This window comes from Typopeltis vanoorti, chromosome 2, assembly GCF_054136105.1.
Source record: "Typopeltis vanoorti isolate ZY-2024b chromosome 2, IOZ_Tvanoo_1.0, whole genome shotgun sequence".
NCBI lineage: Eukaryota > Metazoa > Arthropoda > Arachnida > Uropygi > Thelyphonidae > Typopeltis > Typopeltis vanoorti.
This window is the reverse complement of record NC_143550.1, coordinates 42,822,843-42,835,258: the sequence shown is the minus strand read 5'-3', so window position 1 is coordinate 42,835,258 and position 12,416 is coordinate 42,822,843. Positions and strand designations below refer to the sequence as shown.

The window sequence follows — 12,416 nt, the reverse complement described above, 5'->3', positions numbered from 1 at the left end:
ACAAAAGTAATCTGAGCAGTGCCAACACTGACGATATTGAGCATTAACCGAATTACTACACAGTTGAAGAAACTGGATAAGCGGAACGGGGCCATTCTTACCATAAAAAAGGTAGGACCGACTCCTATACTATTTCACAATGATATTTTGTGAAAAAAATGAACTTGATGTTCAGGATTGTTAACTGCACGTTATTCAGCTAAGAGTCGACATGCTTTGCGAGCAGGAAATGTTTTCATTATTTGGGGGGGTAATCGTAAAAAAAATCGAAATTCATAACTAATTATAATGCTCATCCCTATCTAAAATGCAGTTTTGTTTCTAGTCGTTCAAATAGCTATTTTTAATGAAGTTTAATAATGTGCGCGCGCACACACAATCCTTTGATATATTGTGGTGGAATTAGCAAAATATATTTTTATGCGAATCCTACCCACAAAAAAGGTTTCGTTTTCATAAAACGCAGATAACTCGGGGGGGGGGGGACCCTCAGTGTTACTATAACCACCAATGACCATCAAGGAGTCGGATTCGTCGAAGGCGGCCACAGATGACCCATACCAGTTGTCATACCGTTTCTTTAATTCATTCACGCACCATCTCAAACAGCAATCCATTCCAATCACGCACAGCTCTAAGAATGAAATCTAGCTCTCCTGCTTCTTGACTTCATTCATTCTCAACTTTAATAGATGTCCTTTTCTCATCCTGCATAAAATGAAAAATTCCCTTCATTGGTATCCTGAAGTTAATAGGTCTCTCATATCAACCCCTCTTTCTCTTGTTCGATGGTGTCTGCAGTCCATAAATTGACTGTTCTCAGAACTACTCTTTATTAGCTTATTTTATTTTCGTTTTTTTTTTTTTTTTTACATAGCTCGTAAAATACAGCTCTAGAGACCTAACATGGAACTTTTTCCAAGCTACTTCAGATATCCAATAAGCGAGGAGATGGTCTCACACCGGGAGATGAAATTATTTTCCAGGATAAGGGCAATCCCAAACATCAATGCCCACAGCTCGATTCGATCAACTGTCTTATGTGAATAATTCAGGTGAAGAGATAGGTTTAATATGTCCAATAGTGATAAGGTTTAATACATCTTTCTTTCATAATGCGATCCACACAGATGAATAACAGTGAAGATGGATGCACTCTTATGTTAGAGGAAGATGGAGTTGCGTCTGATCAAATCAACTGCTGACTTACAACTTAATTATTCTCTAGGTATAATACACTAGATATTATTCTCTACAATGTTCTATCCATCCCATTTAAATGTAGGTTTGAAAAGCACCCTGTTTTTTTTTGTTTTTTTTTTGAAAAGTACAAAATTTCAAATATTCCCATGATTTCAGAAGTGTGGGAATCTTATCTCGACAACTTTTTAGTTGGCCTGAGTACAGTTTCGCCAAATTTCTCTTCCAATTTGTTATCCACTTCAAGTAGTATGATTGCATAAACGTTACTTGAACACTCAGAAGGGAAGAATTCTTATTCTCATTATTTCCTATTTTATAGATGGATATTATATATCTGTCACCTTTACATCCGATTCTTTTATTTATAATTCTCAATTTAAAGGCTCTTTTCAATAGACTCCAGCACATACTATCACTTTCCAGGTCCATGTTCTTATCAAAGTCTCTCCCATACCTACTTTTTACAGGCCGCTTCGTAGTCTTCTTTCCTCTTCATTCTCTCAAAGTACATACTAACCTCTTGCCAGGAAGTCTCCCTACTCTTTTCCAAGATTGTCTTTAACTTCGTGAATCCATTATGGAGCGTCACTTTTTCTATTCTTGTAGGAAACTTCATCACAAGCCTCCAGCTGACAATCCCGAGTTTTCCAGTGAGTCTTCAAAGGTTGGGTTGATTTTCTCCGATTACATTTGTTTGAATCTACAGTTCGCTTCTCTATGTTACTTGATTTGTTTTACAAATGTTCTTGCATGTTTTTCTTCAATATATCTATTTTCTACTCTGCCAAAAACTAAATAGTGATCACTTTCTGTTTTAATCCCCTTGTATCCTGTGACCTGAGCTCTTTATCCAAATTTTCTCAAAACATTTCTCTATATGTCGTATTCATTTCCTACTGTTCAAGTTCCGACAGTTTCTTGTCAACTGCCTTCTCTAATAACTTCAAATCCCTCCACTTCTTTCTTAGAACCTTCAGTAGAATCATATCCGCCACAGTCTTTGTTCATTCCACATTTTGATTTTTGTCTAAATCGCTACTTGAAAATGCCTGCAATTTAAGAAGAATATCCTCATGTTTACTGTTCAATACTACACTTACTCCATCTTTTTTTTTTGATCATGATTACCTGAACATAACATTGTATTTATTTAGCATAACCTACCTATTTTAGTCTTCGTCTCAGTAATACCAATGATCTTGACACAGTACATCATGTAATTCTGCCAGTTCCATTTCTTTTCTACTTATGAAGGTACCCGTCTTGAATCTACTGGTGTCTATAGTTTGCGTGTGTGTAACTAAGATTGACTTAATGAGATTGGATACACGTCCCTTTCCTATAGTGAAATGGTGATGTCACCCTGTTCGGTCATACTATTGCAAGAGTACGAGATTTTGCAAAAAATCTCCTATACAATCTGATAATCGTGAATAAATCTTGAATATAATTTCATATATCATTCCTTTACTGAATTACCCGCTTCTCTATAAAAAAAATCCAAATATTTATTTTCCTAAAAGAGTAGGCATCATGATTTTTATTTATTTATTAAATATTTTATTTTTCTTTTTTTGAAATCGGAGGACGCTGATCACTAGCATAGTAGATAGAAAACAATGTTCCTAATTCTAACATCTTCATATACAGTATTTTCCATTTGAAATTGATAATCATAGGTGGGGGAAGGAAGCGTACACGTACTTTCCGGGACGGACAGAAGTGCAAACCAAGTGTTCACAAAGTCGAAACAGAAATTTACTTGAACTAGAACACTAGAAATAGTTTCATCTCGAGTTGGTAGGGAAATTCGCTAGATCCATGCATCAAAAGAAATACTCATTTAACTACTGTCCCAAAAGAAAGGCAGAAGGAAACAGAACAAAAATCAGAAAAACAAAGAAATTATTACTTATTACGATAAGTTCTAATACCGAAATATACTGGATATCAGACTGAAAAAGGAAATTTTTTTTTATTACGATGAACATACAAATGCTATCCTTTTGATGGATAAGCTTTGACCCTTCATAAATCATGACTGTGGTTTAGAATACATGTAATTTACATTAAAATTTTAATTATGTTTTTTTACCTCTGAGTTCATCTCCAACACTGCACAGCAAATTATTATTCCTGATATCCCAAAGGAGTCCGAAGACTCACCGCGGGAGGAACTTACAACTGTCTCAACCACTACACCGAACCTCTACTACGAATCATCTCCATCAACGCCATCTACCGCCCGCCTCCACAACTAGTATTTTTGTCTGTAAATTGCGTGCGTTCTGAAGGGCCGATTTGTCTGTATGCGGGATGAAAAACCCGAGTTTCCGGGGAAAAAAACCTGCTACCTTCGCATGAGATCGGCTAACGCGCCTTCGATTGAAATCGTCCAGATAAAGATTCCTCCCGCCGCGACGAGAATCGAACTTAGGCCTATTCCAATCGAAGGGCGCAATGTACCGTCGTTCTTCCAATTGCGCTAAAACTGCAATTGAATTATGCTTAAGGTTTTAGAACAGTAGCACCAAACTAAGGTTTAAGTATCACGTCATACTCAATAGTTAAAAACATATAGATCATATAATCAGCACATAATATGCAATAGATAACCCCACCTTTGAGTAGTAAACCAGGTAATGTTTAGCAAGAGAACATTGACGTTCCAAAACAAATCCAAATCTTCTCCGCTCTTGCGTGATTGCCTTAAGAAAGAAAAAAAGTTCAGGTACAAGACTGAAATCTCAAACTACGAATATACAAAATTTAAACTTAAGTTCAGATTCAAATTAAACAAAAGTTCTGAAATTAACCTGTTTCAGATTTTGTTCGCAGAAACAATCTAGGCGCGTTTTTTCTTCTTCTAGAGTCTGCATATGCTAAAAGGAAAAAAAAAAAAAGATTTAAAAGCTGAATAGTCAAAACTCAAGCATAAAAGTTGCGATAACCAAAAGAAAAATTTTAGCATTCGTCCTAAAAGTTGCTATTTAGTAAAATAATTTCCGGCTTAGAAATGGAAATAAATGAAACCAACTGAACATAAATATTCGAATTTTTTTTATATTCTAAATATCTATGAAGTATATTATTGTTAGAAATAATCCAAGTTATTCAGAGAATGTTATTCTTTCAATTATTGAAAAATCTTTAAACTGTCGTAAAAATTCTTCCTTCAGGATACGGGAATTGGATGAAAACTAAAAGAAAATTAGTTTTATCAAGTTTCAGTTTAGTTGCTGGGAAGGTAGCCAATCAATAAATTGATTGAATTGCTTGTTTCTTTTCTGAAAGAGAAAAGGGCTGTTTTCCTATTTTCTAAAATTAAAGGGAAAAACTAGCCATTATTTTTCCTGGAAGTAGCAAAACTTTGGGCAATGGTATTACATACATAACTATGTATAAATAAGTTGTTATAAGACAGGATTTTATTTAGTTTTCCTTGCAAAAAAAGTATGAGGGTTATTTTCATATGAAACGTACTGTAAATCTTACCTAATAAGTTGGGAAATTTGTTATCATTAAAATGTTTTCTTCTTCTAACGTGTTTCAGCGAATGGCAGCGAAATATTTAGCTAGTATTTTCTATTTAACTGTTGTTTTTGCAATAATCCTTACTGAAAAGGAGAACTTAAATCATGTTTTATGTTACAGAAGTTAAAATTACGGAACAAACGAAGCACATTATAGCCGCTTACTCACCAGGGTAGGTATTAAAAATATAAATCATACTGTTACCTTTATTTCCTTGTCAATATTTGAACACCGCGAACTTCTGTTCTTTTTTCTTTGTTTCTTCACCGAAGCTACGGCTTTCAAATACGCATCTTGATGGCCTTTATGTTGTTGAAGAAACTTCTTCTGTTCGCACTGTTATTGAAAAAATAAATTTATTGTTAAAAGGATTTTATGAGAAAATACGGCTGGATTCGAAATGGGGAACTAAAGCGACGTCTTTTAGAGAACGTTATTGCAACTGGTATTTGAATCTTATGACAACTATGTATCCAGGGTTTACGTTAAGAATCGGAATTCATTAAGACAGGTTTAAAATAAATTACTGAATGGTGATTTTTGAATAAAAAAAATATTAGGGATGCACGCGGTTTTGAATTTGTGGTATCAATAGCAGAGTTAGAAATTCATACTTAAACAAGAAACAATAGTTCGACAATCAAAACGTACATATGCGTTTAAATATTAACTTTATGGACTATTTAAAAATATTTTGTAAAAAAGGTAAAAGTATTTTCTTGGGTATTTAATTTCGCCAAGTTTAAAGCATTTCTTGATTATGACGAAATGCTTTAACAAGTTTGACTTTTCATTTTAGAAATTACTTGTTCACATCAAAGATAACCCTTATCCTTCTGCATGTTATGGACATGCAGAAGAATAAGTTAAAACTGCTAAAATAAATCAATATTGTGTTCGTGAGTTATATTAGTGTATAAGAAATTAGCTTGTCGAAATTAGTTTAAGGAGAACTAACAATAAAATGAAATTATAAATACAAAATCTTACCGCTACAACTTTGGTATCTTTTTCTAAGTTGGTCTCAAGAGGTACAAGAAGATCAACGTAGAATGCTTTTAACTGTAATAAAAATGAAACACTTCAGAATGTATATAACATTGAACACGAATTGAAAGTACAAATTATGATAGATGTAAGAAACCAATCGTAAAAATAAATTTTAAACTAATATAATTGGAGACAATTTTTCGGATGGTGAAGTTTACAAAGAAAAATTTTACAGTACTATAAGAAGTCATTTTAAATATTGCAGAACAAAGAATTGTTTCAGAAAAATAAGATTCATTCCAGGAGATCAAGTTCTGTACAAAACGTGCCGAGAAAATTAAAATTTCATTGTTACAATCTTCATTTTTCTCTGTTAATCGCGATGACTGGTCATTCGTTCCATGAGTTAGGAAGTTATTCTAAGATGCCATGGATTCATCTTGCCGTGGAGGTTGATCACATCAGTGAGCACGGTGGAAGGATGCAAAATGTAGAACATTTAAGGATGAGTAAAACAATAGTCACACACCAAGAATGTTGTGTCTGGAAGCACATCTTATAAAAGGTAAAAACTTGCCTTCAGGAGACACCCTTCATCTAAAAGCAATCTCTAGATGAACATAAAATAAAATTTCATTTGGAGTTCCGCTTCTTTAACAGTAGAAGGGTCAAACGTTCAATGCTCAAGACGATTCTATAGCCTGCGCAGTTCGGGATTTGGAGTGGTTGTAAATACACATTTACAAAGTGTATTTACAAAGCAGAGAAAAAGTGACAATTTAAGATTAGGTCTTTGGTCAAGAAAAGGAAGCGACTAACGGAACTGGTTCCACAGTCATAACGTTTGCTAATTTTCCCTGTTGTCTAGACTGAAGTGAAATATCCAAGTTGGTTTATAATAAAAATGTCATTTCAATAAGCTCTAGAAACTAATTATGAAGTGGGTGCATTATAAACTTTCGGAATATGAATAAAATGTTAGCTTTCCAGGAGAAGTGTCAATTATACACGATACGTTTTTTCTTTTTACACGATTCCGAAGGATATATTCAGAATGATAGCTGTGAATGAATGCTAGTACACTACATTTCCGTCTTCTGAATATACTCATTTAGGTACACATGTTCGTTTAGTTCTCTTCCATAACACTTCTGCTATATTGTACAACTGATATTTATGGAATTTAATGTAATAAATTTGATTAGGTGATGCATTTTGTTCCCAAATAGCTTATATTTGACGCAGAAGAAAAATAAAATACCGAATAAGAGAAGATAGAATGCTAGAAACTTACGATATTCAACTGCTGGGCTTGGATGTCTTTCTGGACGTCAACTAGCTGCAACAGAGCACTTCCTGTTAAATAAAAACATTTTCGTTGAACATAAATATTTATAATTCTAGAGTAGCAATTGGTACATTAATAATGAAATGACTGAGGATTCTAGGATTAATTACAGTTCACTGACAAAACAAATGACTACATTTGAGTTCTTAGTGGACGTGAAACGATACCAATATGGAAGTGAAGATTGAGAATACAAAAAGAAATATTCTTCGCTTACATTTAAGTTGGATAATTGAAATCTGTCCATAAACGTTAGTCAAATTTATGAACCATCCAAGCCAATGTTTACTAGAGCAGGCAAATGAAAACCAAAATGATTAGTTTTTCCCATTTATTTCATAAAACAAGACAAATGGTAGGAAGTGCAGTAGATTAGCTTTGTCTCGATCTACCAAACTAATAATTTCACTATTGCTGAGTTACTTATTAAAAAATAGGAAAGCGAGAAATGAGTAATGCTATTTCAATAATCGTTGACCAGTGTTTCACGCGAATATCAAATTATCAAAACTACTTTAATCTACAAAAGGTGCAGACGTATATGCACTTACATTTTTTAAAATTATGGAGACAACTACCGTATTTGAATAAAAACTTTAGTTTAATATAACTAAAATCTACATTCGACGTTTCGGCCTTTATATCAAGGTCATCTTCTGGAGCATACAACTATACACAGAAAACAAGCTATACTACAATCAAACTGGTTTGTTAAAGACACTGACCAACCGCTACAACAATTGTTGGCCTGACCTCTGGTGAATTAAAAAAAAATTATATATCAACGCTAGAGTCCTATTATTAGTGTTATCTATTGGTTGTAGAAATACATTGGACACAACAACAAATATCTATATACATATATTAACATCATGTACACATTCCAGCCAGTTGGTATGGAATGGTTTCTAATACTAACTGAAGATTGGCTAGAGTTCTGACTTATGCTGGATCTTATATATTAGGTAGGCTGAATGTGTGCCATCCAGATCCTTGGAATTTTCATGCCATCTTTGTTGTTGATATTTAGGTGGTTTATCAGGATTTCGCAAGCTTCCTTAAATTTCCTTTCGTACCAGGTTTTTGTGCGCTGTAAAGAGCAAGTGCTTTTCCAGTAGATTTGGTGTAAGGTGTTGAGTGCGTGGTCTGAGAGGCCTGCTTCACCATAATGGTTATATTTAAGGTATTCTTTCTTGCGTATAGGGATTGTCCGTCCTGTTTCACATGTACGGTAAGTTACAGGTGCAGCGGATGCAATAGACTCCAGGATGTGCTAATGGGAGAGAGGATCCTTAGAGGAGTTGAATATGGTTTTAAGTTTAGTGGGTGGTTTAAAGGTGGCATTGAGGTTATAATGTTGTAGGATTCTGTTGATTTTTTCCGATAACCCTTTAATGTATGGGATGGCTATGGTTTTACTGTAATCTAGATTCGTTTTTGTTGTAGTTTTATGGAGTATTTTATTAATAGTAGTTTTTTATAGCCATTATTTATGAATGTGTCGCTGATGATTTTTAGTTCTTGTTTCAGGGCTTGCTGGTTAGACGGTAGTTTTCTCCATAATTTTCAAAAATGCATTCTGATCACCGTGTAAGCCTAAAAGAAAGTATATGAACTTAAATAATTAGTCATTTGCTGTGCATGATCAAAACGTTTCTGGACACTAGCTAACATTTTAAGAGCTAAATATTTGTTTATGTCAGACAAGAAACGGCATTTGATTTTTTTGTATCATGTATTAAGTAGACGCTCCTTCTGTTACCTGTTAAAACACGAACTACATAGAGAATGCCATTCTACAAGAATAATAAAATAGAATTCAGAGAGTCCAGTGTTGGGTTGCTTGTTACAAGTATCACTTATTTCTATTGAAAGTTCTCCCTTCAAAAGATATGAAAATTACATTCATGAAATTTTCAAATATATGCATGCCTGAAGCACGAAAAACAAATGTTTAAAAGCATAACATATTCTGACAGGATATGTTGACATAACAAGGACAAAATTTCAGTAAGTTTGCCTTTAACTAACTAAACTGTTTTCATAATTTACATGAACTTTAGAGAAAGACGGAAAGTTACTTCAAATCTATGTTTGTGAAGAAGTTATAGATACATGATCGATGAAGTTCATTGGCATAAATATAATTTGCACATATTGCTTCTTCAATGGCATCCTCGTTTGATAAGTATCAAGTCAAACTATCGGGACATTAAGAGGCTTATTCAAAAACAAGTAGCATAACTTGTATCATAGTTCGAGTATTGTATAGTTTTGCGGTCATTCGAGATGAAGTTTTGCTGAAATGAAGCGTGTATGTGTGTGTAACAAATTATCATACTGGAATAGCGATTTGGGCATACTAAGGCACAGTTATGTTTGGTGGCCTCCTTAAGACAGGCAGTGAACCTTTGATCATGTGTCAAACTTACTGACCAGGTAATGAGAAAATTGTATAAATTCTGAACAGCATGTATATTATGTACTTAATTTATTAAATGTATTTTCAAATAGTTTTGGATAAGTTTAATATCGCATTGTAAATGGTCGCTTAAAAAACTAACTCCGTTCTTTGAAGAATAAAAGAATTTATAATGAATTAAAAATAGAGTACGCAGGTTGGCACTCAACTGTAATCACTGAAAAGTATAAATATCTTACTTGGAAAGATATTTATACTATTAAAAGATTAAGGGAAATGCACGCAGCATACCAAGAAAATATTGCCTGCCACCTTGGATGAGTGCGATAGATTCGATGGCGATATTCCAAGAACTTAAAAACATTAACATTCTAATCAGATTAATATTTAGTTTAATTTTTTACTTTGCAGATTTTAGTATTTCAGAAAATTTTAGAAGTGAATGAATGAATAAAGAACAATTATAAAGAATAAAAGAATGATTGTACAAATCTTGCAAATGCGAAAAAAACATTTACTTGCATTGTTTCCTAGTCATCTAACAAATATTTAATCTCTGAAGGATGGAGTGCTGTGAATTATTCTGGAATGTATATGTTAAGGAAAAAAATTCCAAGCAAATAATTGAGGATTTGTTTTATTGATCGATGTGGAAATGAATAAAGAGTATTTACTGGGGGATGTGTAAACTAATTTCTTCCAGGCTCTATATTCTTAGTTGAAGTTCAGATTGATCATTTGTGGAATGTGATAATCACACTCTCGGTGATGTGGCTGTGCTGTACGGCAGAGCACCTATACAGTAGAACACCTTTCAAATCATCTTAATGTAAAGTCGAAAATTGTTAGTGCGTCGAAGGTTAAGTAAACCTTCGACGCACTAACAATTCAAAACAAAATTCATAACAAAGTCAATCCAAACAAGAAAATCAACTTTTCCTTGTTTGGATTGACTGGAATTACGGCAAAACATTTTAAAAAGATGAGAAAAACAAACAACAGGATATTAATAAAAATCTCGGAGACCTAACACAGAGTCAGAGAAACTAATATATAAAAGGGAGGAATGGTGTGAATGAGTTAAGAGCGACAATGTTATATAACTGCGTGTTAATGAGGAACGGGCTTTATCATGGAAATGTTGACGAGGCGTGAACGATTTCGGGTTTGGTTTGTCTGGTTCGGACACGTGTGCAAAGATGTCTACATGTGTAAGGTATTAGAGAATAGAGATCTGCAAGTTGTCCAACTGTGTCAGGCAGACTGCAGACAAGACAATACAAAAGAACAAACAGGTAGATTATTATGTCTGTACACGAATTCTAGGAGTATCAGAAACAAAGGGATAGAGTTTGTTTCCTTAGTCAATATGTTGCGACCTCAGGGTTGCAGGAATTAGTGAGACTTGACTATCAGAATTAGACCTACTAACTGGTATCGAGTGTCATGGGTACAGTATTTTTAGGAAGGACAGAGTGGATAGGAGAGGAGGTGGCGTGCTGCTAATGATATTGAATGACTTAAACCCAGTTATAGTTAAGACCCATGAATGTAGTAATACTACTAGCAATATTACATGTGACAGTGCGTTTGAAGCCATCTGGTGTGAGGTGGAATCTAACAAGACAAATTAGATAGTGGGGGTGTTACAGACCTGGTGGATCGGTTGCTGGTGATGAAGAAATGCATCACCAAGCATCACCAAATAGAAAAGATGAGCGCGAAAAGAGTAATCATAATGGGAGACTAATTATCCAAATACTGATTGGGTAGCAGTAGAATCTCATGAGAAGAATGAAAATGCATTTATTGAGCTATTGTGGGACAACTTCCTCAAGCACATGCGACAAAGGAACTCGAGGTCAAAGAGTGTCAGATTTCATTAGTGTCAGAGGGCGTTTCAGTTAAAGACCTAACTATTCTGCCTCCGTTGGTGACAGTGATCATGCGGTACTCTCTTCGGAAGTAATTAAGTTTATGAATGTTCCATTCAGAAAAGGTTATATGCTGAACTACAAAGAAAATTATGACCAACTGAAGTGTAGAGTTCAGTGGAATGGGATCGGTTGCTGGATGGAAAGAATATTGACAGTGCATGGGAAGCATTTCAACAATACTTAAATGATGCGATATCAGAATGTGTCCCGAGAGTTCGATGAACAAATAGAATAGAAGACAAATGGATGTGTACTCTTATTAAGCAAGAGATTCGTAGGAAAAGGACGATGTGGAAGGAATACGTTTGCATAAGGATGACGTCCGTTATGAACAAGCTAGAATAGTCAACTGTTGTACGGAAAGCAAAGTCTGAGTATGAAAAGAAACTGGCTCTGCGTTCTAAAAACAACCCACAAGAATTCTATCGATATGCTGCAAGTAAAAGAAAGAATGCATATGAAAGAATAAACTCTTCTAAATCCAGATGGCGTGAGGGTTACAGATGCAGAAGAGGTTGTTCAGTTAATGAGTGTCCATTTCGTAAAAGGGCTATCAACCTGGTGAACGCAACATTGAGCTCACTGTTACCTCTTCACTAGATGAAGAAACGCTGGTGTGTGAGGTCGAAGTTTAGAGCTGTTGCACAAATTGAATAGAATAAGAATTCAGCAATAGGGACAGATGGAATATCAGCACGTGCGCTAAAAGATATCCTAGTCGAATGAACTAACCATTCCTTTTACCATGATGTTTAATGAGTCTCAGAACAGGGAATATTCCGCAGGAATGTATGGTAATTCCATTGCACAAGGGTGGTGCAAAGACCGATGCATCTAACTATCGACCAATTAGTATCTCAGGAGTGGTGGTGAAGATTTTGAAAAAATTGGTTAGGGCCCACATTCAGAAATGTGGTTGACAACGAATCTCTATTTTGCACTGAACAACATGGGTTTACTAAGAGAAGGTCATATTTTAGCA

General features: G+C 34.5%; 1 protein-coding gene across 1 annotated transcript in view; it reads right to left on the bottom strand.

Moving 5' to 3' along the window:
• LOC150108968 (BAR/IMD domain-containing adapter protein 2-like) overlaps window positions 1–12,416 on the bottom strand; it is a 93,782-nt gene that overhangs the window by 18,067 nt on the left and 63,299 nt on the right. The window contains exons 4-8 of the mRNA XM_090404650.1: window positions 7,022–7,083; window positions 5,728–5,799; window positions 4,942–5,073; window positions 4,020–4,085; window positions 3,825–3,911 (exon numbers count right to left, since the gene is read on the bottom strand). Of these exons, the coding sequence (XP_090260776.1) occupies window positions 3,825–3,911; window positions 4,020–4,085; window positions 4,942–5,073; window positions 5,728–5,799; window positions 7,022–7,083 (419 nt within the window). The remainder of the gene's footprint in view (window positions 1–3,824; window positions 3,912–4,019; window positions 4,086–4,941; window positions 5,074–5,727; window positions 5,800–7,021; window positions 7,084–12,416) is intronic.